Raw genomic sequence first — 25545 nt, 5'->3', positions numbered from 1 at the left:
AATAATTGATCAAATCAGATCTCTAAATCACCTGTAATAAGAAGCTTTACTAAAGATGTCTGATGAGGTTTTTGAATTAATATAAATACCAAATAGAACATAACACTAATCTCGAAATCCTAACGGTAAATAAACTTTTCTTATCTATATTTGTCTACGCCAGTGTTCCCAACGGCGTGCCTTTGAACAGACTATTGGTCGCGTCTACTATAGAATGATTTTTTACTGTACCTAATAAGCAGTGTAAAACAATGACGTCCCGTGGGGGTAGGCAGATTGAGCGTCGCTTGGGTGCGGCAGTTACCCGAAGGGCGGCAAATCGAGAAGAATTATTAGGGAATATATAGAAACAGGTACCTAAACTTAGTAATAATGGAAATATCTTTCCATCAGCTAACTGGTTGGAAACAAAATGTATTAATCAACATAAAAGGTTTAACAGGACTGTAATTTTTTGTCGGGTTTGCGATATCTAGTTTTCTTCCATTTTCCTTGGACGTCATGTCCTTGCTGACCAGAAATGACACGTGGAGATTTGCAAATCATATTTAAATTATAGGTAGGTACATACTTATATAATTATTTTATCAAAATATTTTTGACAGTCACTCGCGAGTTTTGAAAGTTGTCAGGTGTATACCTAAATGTATTTGAAACCGTGGGCTCGCAATATTGTCTATTGAAGTAGATATGGCATTTAAATTAGATTTAGTGGTGTATATTTTGGTAGTAATGTATCCATACAACACATTTATTAGATATTGTAGTCATGAAAAGATGATAAAAAATACTGTACACAAAAATGGGGCGGCATTAGGGACGTCACTGGGGTAAAATTATTACTTCCTACCATTTCAGGCTGTTGATTTCTATAGGTACGTACTTTTACGTTGTATATGTGTTTATTAACTGTCAAATCTAGCCCCTTTTACTAGTTAAATAGTATTAATCCCGAAGTTGGTTGCAGTCTTACTTAGGTATATCATCAACATTTTTGTTCAATCAACTTTAAACAAGGTTTACTATTAGTAATTGTGATTCACATTATTTCGTCATTCGCTTTTTCTAATTATTTACTTTCGCAATTATTTCTAAATAATAGTTTATATGTATTATATATTATGTAGATAACCGACTTTGAAACCGATATCATTACGTATCTATTGTCTGAAAATTGTTACTTGTTTAATTCAATTTTTATTTCTTGATCACCTATAGTGGAATAATGCATCAATAAAAATCTGATGTAGACATCTACAGATGCTTACAACTTGAATACTTTCCTAGCGCTGCAGGTGAAAAACTTTTCATATGCATAAAACTTACTCTAAAAACTTATACTTAATATTCGTGTTGATTCCATTTGCCGCTTTTTTTAAATGTGACTCAATCTAGACAGCTTTTGCCTTGCCTTAAAAACCTCTCAATAACTCAACCCACTCAGCTTTAAGTAGAGATTTTATCTTGGTAGAATAGCCCAAGCGTTTCTTTATATTTGTCTGATTATGTAGCAAGTAAAAGTAGAAATAAATATTAATATGTAATGTACTTACGAATATCCCAGCATGGCGCAGACAGCTGCAGGCGAGGAATACGCGTCCCAGTGCGCTACGCACGCCGGTTGCCATCGTTGCTGTTGAGGTCTGAAGAGTTGGAGCTGGCCCTTTGCCACGTCACCGTTGCTCTCACTTAATCTCACTGAAAGAAAAAAAAAATCAATGATTTTATAGTACAGACTAACTAAAATTAATTGTGAGCGAAGAGGTAACGTTGGACATGGCTTTGACATAGATAATTTCAACCTGGCTTGTCTGTTCTTCAAGCCAACCGGATTCCGGTGTCCTAGAAAGCCTCTAAATACTATCTATAGAGTGTATACGGCGGAACTACGGGATTATGACCTGGAATGACGCAAGAATACTGCTGAGCGACAGGGTTTCTTGGGTGTGCCTTGTGGTGTTCATATGCTTCAGCTAATAGAGCGGATATGGCCAAAGAATTAAAAATAATTTAACAATACAAAATTTTACGTTCGAATGATTTCATCATACAACTATTCGGAAAATTCATAAAAATTAAATAAACAAAATAGCAACTCTGTTGTAAAATTTTTGTTACCGTTTTCAAGAACTACGAAATTAAATTTAAACGGTGTGGTAGGTAGCACATATTAAATAAAAAAAATATTTTGTCAGTGGCTTTATGATAAGAGTTATTTATTATTTTCTCTTCGAACAGAAATTATGTAATAACTATATAATGTATACAAATACATTATGTATAACAGTAATAGTTGGAGGTTCAAAAGTGATCAATTGTGAATATCAACTTAAATTCAACACTACATATTTATTTATGAAAAAAAAAACACTTCTTAATACTTAAATATTTCTTTTGACCATGTCGGATCCTAATAAGATCACAATTATAAGCCCCCACAGGGTGGAGATTTGTAGTAACACATTTTTATTTTTACGATAAATAAATGGAGCCGTATGCTCAACCTAGTAGGTCCAAAACACAAATTGAAACAAGATATGTGTATTTCCCAGATCCGGGATTCGAATTCACGACCCACGACATTATAAGCCGTAATACTTAAGGCTATACTTCAGTTGAGGCATGGTGGCTAGGCGATGCGCGGATTGTGCAAATGACGCGTGCCGGACGAAATATAATTTGTCATAAAAATCCAATATGCGTCCATTTAATATTATGTTTATTGTTATATTACTAATAATAATAGTATATTCATTGACATGTTTCCTTTTTTAAGTACATACGTAAAGTTTTTTAGTCATCTTTACACGATTTAAGAATATTTTCATCCGACGCCATGACAAAACAAATCGACATGCGCACACCTCGACTATTGGTCTCCGATTGGCGACGAGTGAGAAATTTTGTCGCACATGTCGTTGAAAATTATTTGCCGTTTAACTGAAGTACGCTCTTAAATAAAAACAAAAATAGTAAATTTACACCCCCCCCCACAAACACAAACACACACATACAAGTTTTCATTAAAACTTATATTTTTAAGGTATTTATTAATTTCAGTGATTTTATATAATACCTACTAACACTAACAACGATAATTGTTGAAGTAAATAAAAAAAATGTAAATAAAGAAAAAAAAAAGTATTTGTTGATAAAATATATGTATTAAATACTTAACTTGCAGAATGTTTTTTTATAGTTATATTTAGGTAATCTAGTTCAATATAAACACTTTTATGCAAAATAAACATTTGAGAAATGAGTCGAAGAATTATGCATGTGATGGTTTTGTACATTCGAGCAAAACTAAAATCTGGATAAGGAAACTTTATTTTACAATATTTTTGTGTGAGGACTGTGCGGGGGATAAAAAGATGTGTGCGGACACATTTTGGAAGGTGTGCGCGCGCATACGCGCACACCTTACAGGGAACATTGCATTACCAATGGAATGCGCTGTTCTGCACCCGGTCGGTATGGATATATTATGGTTGTGAGGAAAACTACGAATTATAATATTAAACGTTGATCATTAGACTCACAATAAATTATTTATTATGTGTGACGATTTACGATACGGATAATCACAATTTGCATTCAATAGTTTATTCACAAAAAAAATACATACATGTTTAATGTATGGAATGAAATAATGTATATTTTCACCGTTGTAAGATACAATTTTGGATCTTAACTATGTACAAAGATAAGACTTTTTTCCAAACAGGTACGAATTGCGGAGTTTTTTTTTTTTTAAATAAAGAATTCGAGCATTGAAAATTCGCAGCGATATTCTTTTTTGTTGATTTCTACGTTATAATATTTAAGGGGTTTCCTTATATTGTACCCACTTCAAAAGGATTCTGCGATGAAAATAAATTGCGAAACGCTGCTAAATTATATTATTATTATTATTTAATATAAATTTACGTAACCAAACCAAAAAAAAGTTACTTTGAACGAGTAATCAAGAAAAAATCATTAGATTTCGTTTAATCTCTTTCTAAACTGTGTTTATATATTAGTAATGAACGTGAATGTATTCATATCCGTGCGTGTATAATAAACGTTCGAACGAACAAGAGGAATTAATATAATCCAATTTTAAAGACTCGTGTATTGGAATACATTATATTACATGTACCTACAAGGGATAACAGTCTTGAATTGAATTCAAAGAGACAGTTTGGGACGGTATTGACCCACATAAAGGGCAAAATCACCTCAAAGTATATTCAACAAAATTTTTGATACGATCCTTAATATAAGGTCGATCGGATTATTATATTTTACAACGTTTTTATTAGGTCGTATTTATACTTATTATTTGTCCGGTGCAAAGCTTGCAATCGATTTTGAACTAACTTCCCAACTAGATAGACATTTGAAACTTTTAGAATATAGCATAACACGATGCCATTGCATTCTTTTAATACTTTTAGCCATCTTTAAGCAGAATTGAAGTCATTTTCAGTTAATTCTGTTTTGTATGGAAAGTTATATCAGAAAAATCCGTAAAAAGTAAAAGACTATTATTGGTTGCTAAGGAGGTGGTCCTAGCAACTAAATTATTAATATATACGTGCGTTACCGTGGAAATCAAAAGAACACGATGCCAATGAATTTTTTTCATACTTTTAGCCATCTTTAAGTAGAATTAAATTCATTTTCAGTTAATTCTGTTTTGTATGAAAAGTTATTTCGGAAGAAATCCGTAATCCAATCCACTATTATTGGTTGCTAAAGGGGTGGTCCTAGCAACTGAATTATTAATATATACGTGCGTTACTATGGAAATCAATATGGGTGTCAAAATGACATTTCAGTATTATTCCTATCAAATACAACAGAAAATTTAAAAACGTTGTATATAAAAAGTTCTTTTTATCTTGAAATTATTTATTGTGATGTTATAAACGAGCGATCGGTAACATACAGATGATCTTCGATACGTATTCACGTGACTTAAATTTTGAGATGCATATTACGTAGTCCTTTTTCTTCTTAGAAATTTCAAATATTTTTTTTTCGACCATGTCCGATCCTAATAGGATAAATATTAAATAATAATATACAAGTTACGAGTAGACGCAGTGCTGTTAACTCAAACCCATAGTAGGTAGTAGGGGGATTTGAGTTGCCCCATCTCCACCCGCCATGTATATGCAGCCGTGGTTTGTGCACGCCGCCTTCCATGACGCTATAAACGTGTCAGAATGAAAAGATTTTAGTGCCACACTTCCTTGTCCCGAAGCGATGCTGCACGGGACTGATGTAGCAACCATGCACCTTAGTGCTTAAAGAAAGAGTTTTAGAAAATAAAAATAATCTTGACTTGCTCTGCCGTCATGTATCCTCTGTACCCGTGTACTGAAACTCTGCCGAAATATAGGTGTTAGGAGTTGAAAGTGATGAATAGGGCAGTCAAATATTTATATATTTTTTCGATGCCTATATCGATTTGACGATTTTTTTAGAAATAAATTCTTCACAGACAAGCGTTATTGGCAGGGTTTCGAGCAGTTATTTTTTTCCGTTTCGGTTTTCGGTTCAACTTAAAGTGATTCATTTTTAAATATTTTTTTGTATTAAAATTTATTATCTACTATAATAACATTTTATGGCACTTGTATGGATAGCCCGGCGCCACGCTCCGAAACCAATGCTCATACTGCACCGCACAACTGTAGCCATACATTTTTATAACACTATGACAACAGCCGAAGTGAGAAGTAAGACCACGTTAACGCGCGTGTTTGTTCGGTTCCGGTTTTCATTTCAACAGAAATAACGGGTTTTCTCGGTTTTTGGTTCAGTTCCGGTTAGAAACCCTGATTATTACATATCGATTCTTGCGAGTATCGGTACTTTTTGACCGATACTTTGATATCTTTGCTTCGATAATTTTTCTTTCGATATGACGGCCCTACTCATAACTGTTATATAATAATAATTATGTTTTGTTCACAAAATAATAAATATAATTTCGGTTAGAATATTGATTATGTATGCAAATACCAACAAAAAACATTTAATTCATTTAGAATGGAGAATTTTGTGAACAATGATAATGAATACGGAGAGCAAATTGTCATTTCAAAAATGTATCAGCGATGTGTGCGTTTACCATTAAACTACTGATTTATTATAATTTATTTATATTGAACAGTTTACATACTATTATCATTGTTTGTAAGTAAATTAAAAAAATATTGTAATAATAATAAAAACAGAATTAAAAAAAAATGGCAACATTTTTTTATCACTTGAAGCAATGTTGCAGTGCAAATCACAGTTTTCGTATCTTTCATTCCAATTTAATCTACTATCAGCGCTCGAAATGGAAAAGTTTACGAACCGGAGCGCTCGAAATTTTTCTGAGAATATTAACATGTTTATCAAATTTTATAAACATAAGTGTGATAGATTTTTTGTTATATGGCATATCTAGTTAAGACGGTCAAATTATTTTGTCCACGAGACGGAGCTATAACTTTATAGATTTTACGAACCGGAACGGCGCTCCGGTGCGCTCCGGTCCATTTCGAGCACTGTCTACTATGTTATTTACTATTGATTTTGAGGTACCCTAAAGCTACCAACATACCTAACTAGCAAACGTAGTAACGTATATCTTACTTAATGTTAGGGTGACACAATATACCTAATAATATTATCGGTTTATTTTTTATGTAGAATTGTTATACTTAAATTTTTTTTGACGACAGTTGCATGGATTATTTTATAAGAATATTTTTAACATTCTGGTATAATTTAATAATTGTATGATTAGTTTGAACCGTTTCAAAGCCCCCTTCTAAATTTTCTGGCGAATCAATTTCATAATATCCGTGAAACAATCGCACCGCTGAATATATGCACAGTTTTCGTCGTTAGTTATATTTGCATAACCTGAACATTCTATGTATCAGAGTGTCTCAGTTATAAATACAATTACGTTCAACAAGATTGTTGGTAATTGTGTTTCAAGCTGCGGTTTTTCTTTATTAGGGGCATAACGTAATATTGAAAGTTATACTGCTTTGAGGACGTCGGTGTTACGTAATTTGATTACTTGGCGTATTGCTACAATGAGAAACTTAATAGAGTTTCCGAGTATTTATTACACCCTTAAAGATCATTCAAAATGTTTAAATTTGTTGTCTCATTAGGTTAAATATTTATTTATTTATGAAAACAAAACATTGCGGCCATAACAATAATCAAAATTCAGAACGTTCACAGTATTAGATTTACACTATAACAAAAATATTATTCTCACAAGAGAGAAGAAGAGAAAAAAAAACATAAACAGTTTTATGCAGTAGAATAAAGTTTGAAAAACAAAATGTACAGTAGATTAGTGGAGAAGGGTGGAGGTAGGCTGTGAAGATCCGCCTTAATTAATGCACACTAAGCGTTGTCAGTCACACGTATTTGTTTTCATATATAATTTAGAAAAACACTTTCTGAGAGAGTATATTATAACCAATAGAAAAAATCTTTTTTGAAAAAAGTAAGCCACCCCGGCCGGGAATCGAACCTTGCATCTCCACGGGTTTACGCCCCATTCCGTCGCATTTAACCTATATGCTACGGCGTGACATACTAATTGCGACAAATTTTAACTATTGGTCACTTTTAATACCTACTTATCAGCGCTCTTCCAAACCAAGCTACTTTGGCAATCGATTTTTGTTTCAAATATAAAAGTAGGTAACTATTTACTATTACTTTGATTACTAATCGACATCGTGGAATTTCTCCAATATTTTTTAGATGTAACTACTTGCACTTGCTAATAATTTATAATTAACTATTTATTTTATTCAATGAATAATTCACAAGATTTAAGGATATATCATTCTGATTATTGAACATATATAATTTAGAAAAACACTTTCTGAGAGAGTATATTATTTCTGAGAGAGTATTTCTTTTCATTGAATAAGACTACAATTTACAGATGCTGTTGGCTAGTTTTTAAAATTCAATTAAACCCTGCGAAAACCATGCCATAATAGATTATAGTAAAAAAAAAATATACGCCTATCTATAAAATATCTAAAATTATGCAATTAAATTATACATAACATTGGATATTTTATAGATTGAATAATATTTTTTTTATCTATTATAGTTTGGTTTAGGTAGGGCTTAATGAATAAAAAAAAATAACCAACGATATGTGTAATAAATGTATTCTTAATCTAACGAAAACAAATAAGTATGAATGAAAAAGTGTGCACAATTTTATCGTATCGCCCAAATTATATCAAAACTATTATAGTTTGGTTTAGGCAGGATTTAATTTATTTTTAAAAACTAACCAACACCATCTACAAATTGTCTTTTTAGTTAAATGAAAACGAATAAGTATGGCCGACAAAGTTTAGTGTGGAATCAGCTTGGAGAGGCCTTCATCCAGCAGTGGATAGATTCAGGCTGATGATGATGATGACTATGTACTCCTATGTATTGATAAATATTACATCGCTTAAGTTATAGCATGTTTCATATTGAAAGTAATAATGCGTAACCAGACAAAATCTGCTTGAAGTAATAAAGTCAACGAAAAGATTATAACGGCAGCATCTTAACTTTAATATATGTATCTTGAAAATAATTAGGCAGTATGATCGAACAAAAAATATATTGAATCGTTAGGAAAGATGTTTATGTTTGAATTTCATATTACGGCGATAGGCCGTAATTGATTGAAAATAGGAGACATTCTTATATAACGACTTTATAAAAAAATGGTCTTGTTTGTCAATCAAAAACTTTGACATAATCCTGTTTACCAGGGAATATTTTCCCTTATTTACAAATGCCTAATGACGTGTATTATACGAGGGTGGGTCAATAATTCCTTAGAAAAAAGCATTAAAACAGTTTTTATTTTTGTATTTTTTTTTATTTCTCAACATAATCTCCTTGGAGCTCAATACACTTGGTTAGACGTTTCTCAATTTTTTTTAAACCGTCAGAAAAATAAGTTTTCGGAAGGTCCTCAAAATAAGCATTTGTCCGATCGATGACTTCTTCATTTGAAAAAAAACGTTGTCCACTTAGCCATTTTTTTAAGTTTGGGAAAAGGAAAAAGTCACTGGGGGCTAAATCTGGCGAATACGGTGGGTGGTCGACCAATTCGAACTTCAATTCTTCAATTTTAGCCATTGATCGTAAACATGTGTGAACACGGGCATTGTCCTGATGAAAGAGGATTTTTTTCCTGTTTAAATGAGGCCGTTTTTCTTCAATTTTGTTTTTTAGCTGGTCCAATAAAGATGCATAATAATCCCCTGTTATTGTTTTTCCTTTTTCCAAATAGTCAACGAAAATAATTTCACGTGCATCCCAAAATACAGTAGCCATAACCTTACCAGCTGATTTTACGGTTTTCGCCTTCTTTGGACATGGTTTGCCTTCGCAATCCACTGCTTTGACTGTTCTTTCGTCTCGGAAGTATAGTGGTGTATCCATGTTTCATCTACAGTCAGAAAGCGACGAAAAAATTCATCCGGATTGCGTTGCATGAGTGACAACAGGGCTTTAGAGGCCACCACCCTATTGCGTTTATTGTCGACTGTGAGCAAACGCGGCACCCATCTTGCAGAAATATTTTTCATGCCCAATTTGTCATGTAAAATAGAAATGACGCTACCTTTTGAGATCCCTGTAACCTCAATTATCTCACTCGACTTTAATCTTCGGTCACTTAACACCATATCGTGGATTTTATTGATCATTTCTGGTGTAGTCACCTCTACAGGACGTCCTGAGCGTGGTTCATCCTTTGTTGATGTACGACCACGTTTAAATTCATTTAACCAGTTATAAATAGTTGCAAGTGAAGGAGCAAATATGCCGTGAACTAAATCCAACTCATTTTTTATTTCCTTTGCTGTTAACCCTTTTATATTAAAATGTTTAATAACAGCTCTAAACTCAATTTTCTCCATTTTCCATTTTTCCATTTTCCACAAGCAATTTTTTTTTTAAATGTACGAGAAACACACAACAACCCGACCAATCTGATTGAAACTTCGCAGCATACTGAATCGGTAGTGCCGCTGCATGAAAACAAACCGCTTACAGTACTAGTCGCGCCACCTGTCGGCTTTTCTAAGGACTTATTGACCCACCCTCGTACCTTGGAAGAGTCGTACGAATTTACAATTGAAGGGTTGAAAGTCTATAGGGTCTAAGTGCCAAAAAAATGTGAAATTGAGATATAACAAAAAAAAGAATAAAACCATACATATATGAAATCTTACATTTTTTTTACAAAGTTACAGAATAGTATAATATGATAAGTTTACATAATTCTAAAGATAAAATAAACAAAGGAAGAATACAATATTTAAACATGGACAATGTTGAAACATTCTATGTTATTGGGTTATGTAGGGGCACATCATAGAGGTATTAAATAAAAAGAGAAGCAAGAAATCGGCTTTATCATACAACTGAATGAAGTAGGCCAACAATAGCCGACAACTTACGAGAAATAGCGACCTGATGAAAAAAATGCAGGGCATCACAGAGGATTTAGTTTGGTCATTATAACGTACCTATATAATTAATAAAATGTTAACGATAATTTTGCCGCAAATTGATTACCAGCCTGCCTCACCGTACTTTTTTTTATATAACCTGCCTGCTTCACCATACTTTCATATAACCTGTCACCCCTAGGGGCTCATATACCCCGCCTATATTGCAATGTATTTGTGTGACAAAAAGTTAAGAATTTAGACCCTTCAGAATATCATGAGGCTTGGCATATGGATTGTATTGAAGTAAAAAACGTGTTATACAATTTTTTTGCACTTAGACCCTATGACTTTCAAACCTTCAATTATAATTTTTAAAACTCCAAAGATTATTTATTAATAATTATACTTTAATTAACAAAATGAACGCCGTCGATGGCCGAGCGGCTTGGCCTCGTGAGTCCCAGGTTCGAATCCTGAGTCTGGAAAATACACATTTTGTTTTACAATACAATGGACCCAATAGGTTGAGCATGTGGCTAACATCCACGCTTTAGTCAGGATTTATTTGAATTTTAAAAATTAACCAATACCATCTGCAATATGGTATTCCTAATTCAATGAAAAGAAATAAGTATGACTGACAAAGTTTAGTGTGTACTATTTATGGAGGATCTCAACAGCCTACTTCCACCCTTCGCCACTGATATATATATCATCATCATCATCAGGGGCGCGACAACCCGGTGTGGGTCCTGGCCTCCTCCAACAGCTCCCTCCACCTGTCCCTATCCAGTGTGGCCGCTTTCCAATTTGGTACCCCCAGAATACGGCAGTCACTGGCAGCTCCATCTAACCAGCGAATCTTTGGCCTCCCTCTTCTTCTACGTCCTATTGGATTGCTGGACATCACTCTCTTTGCCGGTTCATTGTCATTCATACGGTGCACATGACCTAGCCATCGCAGTCTCCCAATCTTAATTGATTGAACTGCGCTGCAATCTTCGTACAGCCCGTAAAGCTCAGCATTATATCTTCTCCTCCAATTGGTGCCATGTATATATATGCTGTCCGATATATAGGTAACTAGCTTAGTGTGGATCTTTTTTATATTAATTAATAATTCGTAATAGTTATAGTTATTCAGAAAGTAAATCTTTATTGAATTAAGGAATCTCATTAACGTCATTTTGATAAGTGACATAATAATGATTCTCTAATGAAAATTAATCGGCGATACCCGCCCAACCCCGTTTGCGAAAATGCGAACTTCCAAACAAACCGTTAGCAAATTGTCTATTGGTTCCCTCGGCCGCTTTAATTTAAAAGATGGTGATTAAAGGCGGGATATTTAACGAGAGATTATTTAAAAATGCCTTCAGATCAAAGAGGCAGGATGCCTGTAAAGAGCTTCGAAAGATGTTGATATCATGGGATTACATCGGAGATGTTGAGTTGTCTTAAGTTTAATTAACGCGAAATCGAACAAAAAATTAGTAAGTCATGCGATAAAATTATTAAACGCAATGGAAAGGTGTTATAAAAAGTTTTCTATTGAGATTACAGTTTGTTTTTAAAGACGTTAAAGGACAGTTAGCGCATAAAAATATTAAAATAAAGCCAACAGAGGGTACTGAAATCATTGCAAGCATCATATTATCGTATTTTAATTTGTAGTAGGTAATCAGTTTACAGGATACACCCAGTGACGTCCCGTCGGGGCAGGCAGATTCAGCGTCGCTTGGGGGCGGCAGTTACCCAAAGGGCGGCAAATCGAGGAGAGTCATTAGGTATATATAGAAATAGTTACCTAAACTAAAGTAATAACAGAAATATCTCTCCATTAAAAAAATCAGCTCACTGCTTGGAAACAAAATTGGATGGTGTATTTTTAAATGTACCTATCTGAAACTGTAGACTCACAATATGGTCGATGAATCAGAGATGGCATTTAAATTAGATTTAGTGGTATATATCTTGTTAGTAATGTATCCATCACAGAATAGATAATAATTATTTCTGAGTTCCCTGGTATCCATACAACACATTTCTTAGATATTGGAGTCATGAAAGGATGATTAAAAAGTACTGTATAAAAAATGTGGCGGCATTTTGGCACTGCCTAGGGGCGGCATATTGTCTAGGGACGTCACTGGATACACCAACATATTCAAAATGGTTAAGTCTCTAAAAATCGCTTTTATTCCAACGTAGGTGGACTGTAGAGTTCATTTATAACGACATAATATCATATTATTAAGTATATCAACAATAATTAATATCTTACGTCGGTGATTTCATGAATAAACAGAACATGAAGAAACAGAATAGAACACCGATAAACCGAACTATGACATTTTAGGAAAGATAACATTTAATATTGAAATTGCCATTTTGTTGTGTAAATTTTTAATAACATAAGTTTTCAATACGCCGTAAAAAATCAAATAATATAATGTCTGCATTTTTAATTGCTGGAAAGCCTCAATTAAACGGGACTTAACTCGGTGTTGCCGGCAAGCTGGGTATATCTCATCTTAATTAATCTAATATGTTCAAATATTTGGATGACTAGGTACAACGAAATAATGAGTTTAATAATTCTGAGGAGTTAGTTGTGCATGATTATCAAAATTGAGCAGATACATTGAGGTTTTTACGCCGAACGGCCAACATGCAGTGATTATACATATTTAATATTTATATATATTATAAACTTAGGCCCACGGTGGCCGCGCGACTTAAGCGTTGGACTATCACGCCGTAGGTCCCAGGTTTGAATCCTGGGTCTGGCAAGTACACATATTGTTTTTCAATTTGCGCGTGAGTCAGGGTATGGCCCTAATTGGTTGAGCAAGTGGCTGACATCCATTTCTCGTAAAAAAAAACAAAATCTGTTAATACAAACCTCTATTCTGTGGAGGACCATATGATCCTATTAGGATCGGACATGGTCGGGATAAACTTAAGTTTTATAAGCATTTAATAAATACATAGATAACACAACAATGAATGTTTTATTTTTCCACTTGTTCTCCTATTTTGTCACTTGTGTTTCTTCATGTTTTGTTTTGTCCGGTTACCGACGTCGGTATATTATCTGTATATGCGTTCGCAGAACAGGACAATAACGATTGATTTATTAATATTTTTGAAAATCTGGCATATACGAAAATTGTTGATTTTTTGTTTGTCATTAGAATTATAAATAATTAAGAATTTACTCCTGAATTCTGTTTAATTAAATTTCAAATTTTAATAATTTTCAATGATGGAAAAGGGTGACACACATTTTACTATATTATACAGTACCTACTAACACACTGTTATAAACATAAAAGATTTAAAAGTATTAAATAATAATATGTCAGTGTATTTACTTACAGCAGTTACGTTCATCCTGGCCCAGCGGACAGTCAACTTTGCCATCACACACATGACTTTGCGCCATGCACCGCCTGTCTCCGCAATGGATCGTTCCTCTTCCACAGCTCTTGCAGTTCAGTTCGTCCGACTGGTCTAGGCAGTCCACGTGGCCATCGCATCTCCAATCAGCTGGAATGCATCGCTTGGCGTCGCACTGGAAGCCAGTTGGACACACTGGGAAGGAAAATTGAAATCATGTATTTATACAATTTTTGAAAGGTACAAAATTTAGTATAAAATTGATGGAACCTGGTATAGAGTGTACAGATCAATATAGCGATAGGTACTTAAAATTCGATTGTAAAAATGGATATGATCTGTTTTAAGAGTTTGATCTGATAATATAGGTGTTTTTTTTAAACCTCGTCAAGAGGTGGCCAAAACTCAATAGTCATATTGGATTTTAGAGCCAATGGTAATAATGATGATGCATGTTTATCATTGATGATTGTAAAACTTCGTCTTTTTGTCTCCTTGTATCGTTTCCACTTCTAAATTGATATTGCTGATATACCCATCATTGTAAAATCAAAAATATTACCACACATTATTATATAAAGTGATTGGGGCCACAATATTAGATTTAAATGATAAAATTAATATTATTTTAGGCTACTCTGTAATATTATAAAAAGATAATCTAGATTCTGCAAAGTTTTCTGTGACGTTTTACGCTATATTTTCACCTACTTTTCGTATACCCACGGACATTAAAATTTGGTGGCGGTTCGGTATATACAACGTTCTTAAAATATATTTGGTTGGGCCAAATTGTGGTCGCATTCCTCCTTAGTTCCCACCTACTCAAATCATCATATTCATTATTGTCACAAGACCAGACGATGAGCAATAACTTGTCATAATACGACCGTGATGGCGAATAAGACAGTCAGCTCAAGTGATATGCAGCATGCGGACGTGGGCAAGTTGTTATACTTTACCGTCGCTACCTACTCGTGACTCATAAACATCTGTTCTGTATCTGTTCGACCTTCGTTGGACTAAATCTGTTACGGCTTGAATGAACGTCGCGTCTATATCATCCATCCTGAACTCATACTCACCATTCATCCATCCAAAAGTGTATCGTCCGTTTACCAGTGCGTGAGTGCGTGAACACCGAACCAGTCCCAGTGCGCGATAGCCCTCTCAACATCAAAAGTCAGTGACTGGCATACTATGGAAACCCCCTACTCTAGATCCGTAATCAACCATCCACCATCACCTTCTAAATTACAGTCCACTGCTAAAAGCGCCACCAATATTTTGTTAATCGATGTGAAACATTCACTACCTAATAGATTAAATTGTGGAAGGTTTTCAAATAGAAATGTAACATGGGTGTCATCAATGAGATTTTTGGGATAATATAATTTAAATATTGCATTAGTACGCATTGCGTTATGTGCATATAGTGAATAGTAGAGCCCCTACTAGTTAGCTTATAAACATTTATAAGATTAACATAAGACGTGTAGACTACATAAGAATACATAAGTTCTAATAGTGCTAAGAGACAACAACGACTAAAACAATTTGAATGTTCGAACCACGTGTTTGTTTGCCATCGTTTATCTTAATCGTTTTGATAGTGCAATCAATAAATTTAATGTGCTTTGGATTGCAACACTCCGATTTGAAACACGTTGTCTATCGGAAGTAATAGAGAATGTAGTTAGATTTACCGGAGCGCAATTAATTTCTGCGTGCAATTATGATTTATTGGACCATTTAAATGCAAATGATTTAATCTCTATAACAATAATAATTGTTACTGGGTTATGTTATATATTGACAAGAATATTATGAGATTACAGTTGAGCATAGTTTTAAGATAACAAACATCAATAGATAATGAGGGCTTAATTGAAAAAAATAATCATATGATATTTTAAAATAAATAGTAATGAGGATAAAATAAAAAATGATAAAAAGAGAAATTTGCAGCTTTTGCGAGAAATATAACGTAAATTGTTTGTAAGAACGCCAGAAAACGGTGCTTACAGAATAAAGATGTACCATGAGCAGGACAACCTAGTTGCACATCAAACTATTGGTATATATTGATGACTACGTTGGGAAGATTATATTAAATCAATGTCAGATGAGACCTCATTAAAGATTTGATTATTTGGGTACTCCAGCGGAAGCCATCTGGAAGCAGAGCGCGACAGAGGTGGAATCTTTGTCTAACCAAACCTGAAGATACCTTGATTTAATGGTGGATTGATCCCGATATCGTGGGCATAGATCGATCTACTATCTATATCTCTCGGCTATCGTGCCACTATGCTAAAGGCGTCATACTTAATTGCGACAAATTTTAACTAATGGCTTTTAATACTCTCTGAAGCATTTTCTAAATTAAGCTACTATTGGACATCGGCTTTTGTATTTTAAATCAAAGTAGGTATTACTTTAATTACTAAACGACGTCAAGGATCACTCCAAGATTTTTAGTTGTAACTTACTTAAACTTGTTAATAATTTTTAATTAAGTAACTATTTTTTTGTACAACGAATAATTCACAAGATTTAAGAATGTAACATTCTAATTATTGAACATACATAGGTACATAACCAATAGAATTTAATCGATTTGAAGTCGGTTGATAAATTACGAAATGTATATAACATTAGCCAACACTCTGATACAATTAGCAAAGAAAAGTCTCACACTATAATGACGAGTTTAAGATGTTTTTTCATTATTTTACACTTATCGATTTAATGTGTTTCTCAATGTAATGTGATACAATGTATAATTTGGAGCACATTAGAAATATACATAATATTATTATTTAAAGAAAACATATTTAAAAAAATATATATATTAAGTGGGACACGAACCTGCTTCTAAGGTGGTCTAAATTATTTATATTTAATAATGTATGGCAAATTCTTAAACATTGTGTATTATCAATTGAATACATAAAATAGCTACAACCCTATGTTGACTTTCTTCAGTATTAGCCTTCATCCAAGTCGGTCTAAAGCCACTTCTCTCTAATTTTGGATAGCCAAGGGCATAGGCCTCACAAGCGGGGAGCTGACAGGGCTCTAGCCTGGGGGCTCGGGTTTGGAGATCGCCCGGCGAGGCGCCTCGACCAGCGAAGTGAAATAAAACACATCAGAAATTTGCTTTAAGAGTAAAAAGTCGCCTACGGTGCTATTTTACTTATAAATATTAACATTTTAAAATAGATGGTTGTGGGATGCAAGTTAATGCGATATTATAATGATTGATATATAGTTAAATGATAATTCACTTGTAATTATTTTTAGTATATTTCCCGGCTCTAATAAAAATGGCTATATATCCAATACGGCGAGGGATCGTATGTCATTTAGGTACCATAAAAGGAGTGTTGACAACTCAATAACTCAAGTTTAGTGGATTAATATAAAAATAACACTAAATACATGGAATACGCTTAATTTTACCTTGCGAAACCTTTGGGCTCCGCAGAATATCATTTGGGAAACGCTCCTGTAGAGCATGTCCTTAACCTTAGCGATATGTAAGGGGCCCGGAAAGCATCATGGCATGGGGGTCCGCTTGCCATGCCCGAGGGTTACATATTAAATTTAACACTACCACTCCGGCGGCTCTCGTGGTGCAGTGAGTAAGGCGCTGGCCTTCCACCCGAGAGTTCTGGGTTCGATTCCTGGTCATGACAAAAACATTTAAGTATGTGTTTTTCTCAAAGTCTGGCTGTTTGTGATTGTTCAAAATTACTAACAACCACCTTGTACGAAAAAGCAAGGACATGGTTATTAATAATTCTATTAAAAAAAACATTACCATTCCATTATGTACGATATTGACCAGATCTGCTTTTGTCTTTCGGGTTTCCGAATATCAGTTTATTTGTCACAAGCAACTCGTCCATCCGATTAAAGGTATATAATATACATTCTTAGTCCCCATAAAGTAAGCATTGAAAAAAAATCTTTCATTTATTTTGTTTAAAGCTTATAAAAAATTAGTTTGAAATATCTGAAACTAATTATTTAGAAAAAAATGTTCCAAATACAAAAAAAAGTTCAGATAAGCGACGCGCATGTTTTTCAAAAGCTCATATTAAAACTTCAAAGAGTATGTTTGCTTTTCTGCACTACCTATATACCCGTACAATCGTACGTAAATCAAAACGGAGTACTGAATCGGAAGAGATTAATGTGAGCACACCATATTCGAAAAACAAAAAAATCAACTAACGCTAAAAGATATTTTTTTTGAAAACAGCGAATATGCTCACTCGGTTATTGAACGAACGTAAATGAAGCGTTAAAACGAAACAATTTTGCATGGAATTGTTGACAACGGTTAATAGATTTAACGCTAAATGATATTTATTCACAATATGTATGGTGGGCTACCATAGACAATAAAAAGTTTTAGTTATGAAATTAAAAAGTTCCATAAAATCAACAGAATGCTTATTTATAAATTTCCCGAGTAGACACAAATTATGGAATCAATATCTAGTTTTTGTGAGAATCATTGTAACAGAAATTCGATTAAAAACACCATATTTCAAATAAAATAAGAGTAACGAAATAATTATGTTTTTGTGGGTGTAGCAATCATACCACTCAGCATTACAAGGGTGACACATTTTAATATGTCAAAACAAAACAATGGAGCGGAAGTGAGTGTCAGCATTCCCTCAATCATAACTAGATCGGTAGGGTGTATTCAGCGCTCGAAATGGACCGGAACGCAGCTCCTGTTCGTAAATTCCTCGAGATTATCGCTCCGTCTCGTGGAAATATTAAAAATTGCATCATTTACATATTTAAATATAATTTTTAAAGTTCATACGAAACTGAAAACTTAACCCAATTTTCACCTACCTTGCCGACAACATTAGCCCAAATCTTGCATGCCACAAAGTCTCATCAAACCGTCTAATCTTGGTAGGTATATAACAAAAAATCTACTAAGTACATACACTCTTTTTAAATAATCTTACATAAATATTTTAAATTTTCGGAAAATTATCGAGCGCTCCGGTTCGTAAAATTGCCCATTTCGAACGCTGGGTCTATTATGATTTGTTTAATTGCGACAATATCTCTAGTAATATATGAACTGCATTTGTATAAACAGCAAGGAGAATCCATAAATCCTCACTCAGATCGAGTGCACTCGGCGCACTACTCATCGCGAGTCCAGTCTCTCGGTTATAATAACATTTCCGTACATCGCCAGTCAGTGAATTAATATAGTCAATCTCATCAGTACATCCATACCCACGATTATATTATCACTCTGTCATCTTTATCATTATATTTATTTATTTATTATTGTAACAATAAATAATAAACTCTCTCCTCGTAACATCCAAGCAACGATTTTATCTTCACACACCTCATCATCCCCAAATGGGTAATAAAAAAGCGATCCGAATAAAAACGACTATTTGAGAGAAACTTAGGATAAAGACAAAGGGGAAGACAGAAGCTAATGCGATGGAGGAAATAATGAAAGTCTTGATAAAAGGTGGAGACTGGCAGCAAATCATTAAGCAACTAATAAATAAAGCAGTGGACTGGGTATACAAACACTTCAAAGAAGGACATTTAGGAGATATTCTGGGGGAGGTTCTGCAACAAAATAGATAATAAAAATCAAATTAGGATTTTACAATGGAATGCCAGAAGTATGAAGTAAAAAAAGAATGATAGGACTCTACTTAATGACAAAAAACATCAATAGTATTAATATCAGAGACTTGGTTGAGAATAGGAGTGAGGACCTGATCGGCGGGTCTCCATCTAGAAGAGAAGAGGCGATATGACAGCGAGTCGCAGTCAATGCATCAGTAAAAAAAAAAAAAAAGTCAAAATGGAGCTTTTATGCTATTTTCAAAGCATGATCCTGGACATTCCTTAAACGTTGTAGATAATCTATTCACATAATTTTGAAGCCTTATTATCCTTTATATTTATTTTAAACATTTGCCTGACTGCATAAAGTATTTTTATTACATAAAATAGTATTCTTTTAAACCTCTCGCTCTCTCGCTCTAATGTTTTAGAATATAGTCATACTTCAGTACGTCCATGTGAAGTGGTGTTAAGATTTTTTATATTTAGGTATTAATTTTTAAAAGCATTTATAAAACCATTAGTAAACTTTATGTCGACATTATTAGAGTGAAATATTTATAATAAAAAAATATATTGATAATCTCTGTGACCCCAAATTTGACAAGAATTAGGCATTTTATTATTCAAAAAATGGGCAAGATTTACACATTTAAAGATACTGATTATAAGCTATGTCTTTGACCATTCAAATTTGATAAACATTCTACGAATAATGTTTGCTTTATAATAATTATTGACCTAAGAATAAGGTAGTATTTTTTTGAAATACGCCATTTCTATTGGTATTTCCCAGTATTCCCCCTTAATTCGTCTGGTTTTGCAAATATTTCTGATCCAAATATCTTGACGAAGATTAGAATCTGACACAAGGAGTACAGTTAACTATTTCGTAATATTATCAAAAATAAAACAATACGAAAATAAAATTAATCTTATTTATTTATCCACACTTAGATTCGATAACCACAGACAATATTCTTTTACCGGAATGAAAAAAAATAAAGCTCACCTGGCTTCTGAGCTCGAAGTCTCGCCTCTCGCACTTCTCGATGGCCGATGCAGACGTCGGTGTCTGCGGATTCAGGAAAGTAGTCACATTGAAGGTATTCTGGCATCGTCAGTCCAAAAACGTCCAAGAAGAAGCCGCACCTTCGCATGGTTTCTACAAAAAGAGACGAAATAATAGTACGTTAAAAAATCTAATAAATAAATATAATAAAAAAAAATTCTGCACCTGTTTTCAGTGAATAGTAAAAGCCATTTGTTAAAAATTTGTCGCAATTAAGTATGGGTCCTTTAGCTAGTGGTCTATGTGCGTGAGCGCGATACCCGAGAGATGCAGGTTCGATTCATGCGGGGTGTCTTACTTTTTTCAAAAAGGTTTTTTCTATTGGTTATAATTTATTTATTAGGGAATCCAATCCCGAGCCAAAATTCTGATCCCGGGATTTCGGGATTACAATTTGACAATCCCGGGATCCCGGGACTGGTCCAGGGATAGGCATTTTTTTCCATTGTTAATATAAAATTTTTATATTCACAAATAACATTGATAAAATCGGTTAAAAATAAATCTAGTATAATTATACTATTTACCTATTGTTAATATTGTATACGTTCAATCTTGGAAATACATAAGTTTAATGGAGTAAATATTATTGTAATTTAAATAATAATGTGAATTTAATATGAGATTGCTGTTTCTGATAGTAAAGACTTAATGAATGGGTTAGCGAGATTTAAAATAGTAAAGCAAATCATGGTGTACTTATGGCCTTTCCGCTTCATAAATCTAATTAGTCAGCCAAATATGAAACTGCCGTAAAACGTATGAGGTCATGCTGGAATTACTTTGTTAATAGTGCGAAGCATAGTTTTTTTCCAATCTTTCTCATTTTTATTAATTTATGTGAAAAAATATAATGAATCGGCAACTTACACATGGGTATAAATCAAACTTCATTCAAACTCAGTTTATTTCTAATGTAGTTATTTGTTATTAAAAGAAATATATTTTTGTTTTTATTTTATTTTCCATAAAAATTGATAAAAAAATCAATCCCAATTATGTTTATCAGTCTCGAGATTAATAGGTATCGAAAATAGCTCGGGATAATATATTTTCTCAGAAGTGTTTTCAAAATTAAATATGTTCAAAAAATATGGTGTTCATACCGAACAAGTTAGATTACATAATTTTTCATTGAAAATTTATAAAGATATCGAGACACCCCTTGTCAAAGCGTTAAAGGTATGTTTCTTGCAAGAGATTTTCATAACTAACATTATTAGTGAAGCATATTTTCCTAATGAAGGCTTTGTGGAACGCAATCAATAATCAAAAGGAAGCTAATTACATGTTGACACAATTTATGAGCTTCAATTTGAACCCGTAGTCTTCATTGAAATAATATTATTCAAAGAAATGAGGCTTTCAACATAAAGATCAATAGCTATTTATAAACCGAATTCAAATTATTCAGATATAATTTAATATTTGTTTTGGTGTTAACTTTGGTATCAAATCAATATAATATGAGATGTAAACTCACATTTTAATGGTTTCGGAAAAATGAGGAAACAATATTAAAAAGAATTTAATAATATTGTAATTGAAATGACTATTAAAATGTTTTGAAATATAAACTTATTGTTACAGTTGACATTATAAAATAAAACTAACTGTTGAAATGTCACACATGAATGTAGGTACAGAAAATTTTTAAGACACGTGGAAAATAGAATCATTTCTTGGTTAGAGTGCAGTTAACATAATATTCTGTTTTGAACTAGGAAGCGGAGTAAATAATGCTTAAAAATATTTTTTTTCTCTATTATATTCAAGGCATTCTAATTAAAAAATATATTCCTCATAATATGTAATGATTTAAAAGTTGTACAAACTGGCATTTCTAACTTAATTAATGCTAAATGTGGAGATAGCAACTTTTCAAACTATACATTATCCAGCGCTCGAAATGGAAAAATTTACAAACTGGTGCGCTCGATAATTTTCTGAAGATAAAAATAGTTATCAAATTTTATGTGTATTTTATAAAAATAAGTGTGTTAGATTTTTTGTTATATTACCTATCTAGCTCACATGGTCAAATTATTTTTTCCACGAGACGGAGTGATTATTTTAAAGATTTCACGAACCGGAACGGCGCTCCGGTCCATTTCGAGCCCTGACATTATCCATACATATTCATATACTTACATATATATATTCATATACTGAGTAAGACTCTGAATCATATGTATATAATGTGTAATATATTATGTTGATGAAAAAAATCAATAACACACGTGAGTGAGAATTCAAATATCCAACAAGCATCGTGAATATATATATTATAATGATAATATCGTGAGTGCTAAGCCAAAGACGCTAGGGATGTTGAATGGAGCGCTGGTAAAGCCCACTATAATCAGGCCGTAACATGTAAATGTAAATTTTGTTCATAGAGTTAGTTATTACTCATACTTCTAGTGCAATATGGTAAACTGTAGAAAATGATGATTGTTTAATATTTAAATAAATAGTAAAACTTTATTTGTTTGAACGGAATAAATAATCAAAAATCTTCAGTTACCGTCAACAGTTAACCGTATTGCGTTCAATGATTATCAATAGCTAATTAACATTTCCATCGTAACTCGCAATTCAGTGCCCCATCCGGTCTTTAGTCGACTTGGAGCGCTGGGTGTAATTCGATGGAGAATGATAGCGGAGGAATGACCAGAGTGGAAGAGTCTGGTTAACGTTGCCAAAGTCCAGCCCAAACTGTAGTGCCACAGAAGAAGAATAACTATTGCGTTGTGATTAGGGATTGCAATCCCGGACAGAATAATCAATACCGATGGTTGGGCCGATTGTAGTAGCCCTCATTCCTTTTTTCCCACCTCCCTCGAATCCTTATTTATTATTGTCATAAGATCACCAGTCACGAGTCATGATTGACCGTAATGAAAGTTAAGTTTATTTACTTCAAGATAGTCGTCACGCGAGTTGCTCTAGTGACATCAAGAAAGCGGTCGTGTGTGAGTTTGTTAATAGATTAGCCGTCGTTAAATAAAGAGTGACTCAAAACGTAGCTGTTTGATCTTCGTTGCACTAAATCTGTTACGGTTTGAGTGAACGTCGCGTCTATATCATCCATCCTGAACTTATCATCATCATTCATCAACTTTATAATATATCATCCAAAACCAAAAATGTACCATTCGTTTACTAGTACGCGAGTGGGTGAACACCGAACCGTCAGTTTCTGGCATCCTATGTAAACTCCCCCGCCCCCTAGACTTGTAATCCACCAATCCACCATCACCCTTAAATTACAGTCCACTGCTAAAAGCGCCACAAATCGAGATTGATGAAATCATATAAAATATTTATATTTTTTATTTTAAATGTTTTATGTTATAATGAAATTGATAAGTACCTACATATTCACTAAGTAAAAGTATGTTTGCTGAAAAAATAAGCAAGTTATATTGCCAGTTGGTTTGTGAATGTAAATAACATTTTGCGAACGTTCACGCAAAAAACCCGTAAAATTTTCCGAGCGGCCCGGGACGGCATGCAATATTGCCCGGTAACCGGCCATAACTTTTCCCAGGCCTCACTGTTCTTCGACGGAGCTGTGGCCTACACGTGCACGTTCTCTAAGTTGATGCTTATTGAGAAACATAAACACGAATGGTGCTAATCCTCTTTGAAATATTGTACAAACTTAATTTCGACGCTCAGGACTTGGGTGAAAATTGTTTGCGGTTTGGTCTACGGAGTGAATTTAATAAAGTTTTCTGTATCGGCAAGATTAAAATGTTTTTGAACACTTTCGTATTATTTATAATAGTAGCGTAGGCTCACACGGGCAGTGGCCTATTTAAAACGAAGTAATGTTATTTAATTTTTAGAGTATAAAACTTAAATCAATTAGAATTTATATATTATTATAATAAACTCTTTTTCTTTTATTCAACGAATAAGACACAAGATTTCTGAATCAAACATTCTATATTATACTTACATAATTTTAAAACATCTCATGCATACACACTAGAAAAAATCATTTTGTAGAAAAAAATACGTCACCCGACGGGACTTGAACCTGTATCTGCTAGATGCGTGAACACGAGAGAGCATACCGACTTAAACATTACACGATGTCGGTAATTGCCAAGCACTCGATGGATACAGGGCACAAATTTGACTTTGAGACCAAGATATTGGGTCGGAATAAAGGATATTTTGCACGATTGGTAAAGGAGGCCATTGAAATCCACAGAAACCCTGAAAATATTAATAGGGATGATGGATTACGGTTAAAAACGTCATGGCTTCCGGCACTATCAGCAAAATCTAATATTCGAGCCGGTATCCCCGGTCGTAATGATTGGCAGATTACTCTGAGCAACGTTTGCTCTTAGATAATCGGGTTCCTTTTGACATTCTTAGAGCAACGTTTACATTCACACACCTACACTACATTTCATCATAAAACATATCTCTTGATAATGGCCTCTGCAATGAGCCCGAAACGTCGAGTAAAGAAGAAAGAAGGAGACACGGTGAAAACCCAAGAATATACTACGATATATCTGCTAGATTCGCGCAAGTATGCTTTTCTAATTAAGCTACAGGAATCTTATTGAATCACGACAATTTTAACTAGTACCTAGTTGTTACATGAAATGCTTGTCGAATTGCGTTATAATGTTGGCTTTCAATTTTAGTATATTAAATTAAGGAATTAAATAATTATTAGCAAGTCTACGTACGTTATAAAAACTAAATAATGGAGTGATCCGTGACGTCGGTTAGATGATGGAAATAATTGATACCTACCTTAATTTAATAATATGCTAACATCGATAGCCAACATTATAACGCAATTCTATAAGCATTTCATGTAACAACTACTAATTAAAATTGTCGTGGTTCAATAAGATTCCCGTAGATTAATTGGAAAAGCATACGCGAATCCAGCAGATA

The 25545-nt window shown here is 33.6% G+C and overlaps 1 protein-coding gene across 1 annotated transcript in view; it reads right to left on the bottom strand.

Annotated features, from left to right (window-relative positions):
* Positions 1–25545, bottom strand: part of Corin (corin serine peptidase) — a 65995-nt gene that overhangs the window by 17427 nt on the left and 23023 nt on the right. The window contains exons 5-7 of the mRNA XM_085947310.1: positions 20554–20706; positions 13884–14099; positions 1554–1698 (exon numbers count right to left, since the gene is read on the bottom strand). Of these exons, the coding sequence (XP_085803436.1) occupies positions 1554–1698; positions 13884–14099; positions 20554–20706 (514 nt within the window). The remainder of the gene's footprint in view (positions 1–1553; positions 1699–13883; positions 14100–20553; positions 20707–25545) is intronic.

This window comes from Rhyacophila brunnea, unplaced genomic scaffold, assembly GCF_057557595.1.
Source record: "Rhyacophila brunnea isolate RB1 unplaced genomic scaffold, BYU_Rbru_1.0 scaffold_2, whole genome shotgun sequence".
Lineage (NCBI taxonomy): Eukaryota > Metazoa > Arthropoda > Insecta > Trichoptera > Rhyacophilidae > Rhyacophila > Rhyacophila brunnea.
The sequence above is the reverse complement of the archived record's forward strand: the minus strand, read 5'-3'. Positions and strand labels throughout refer to the sequence as shown.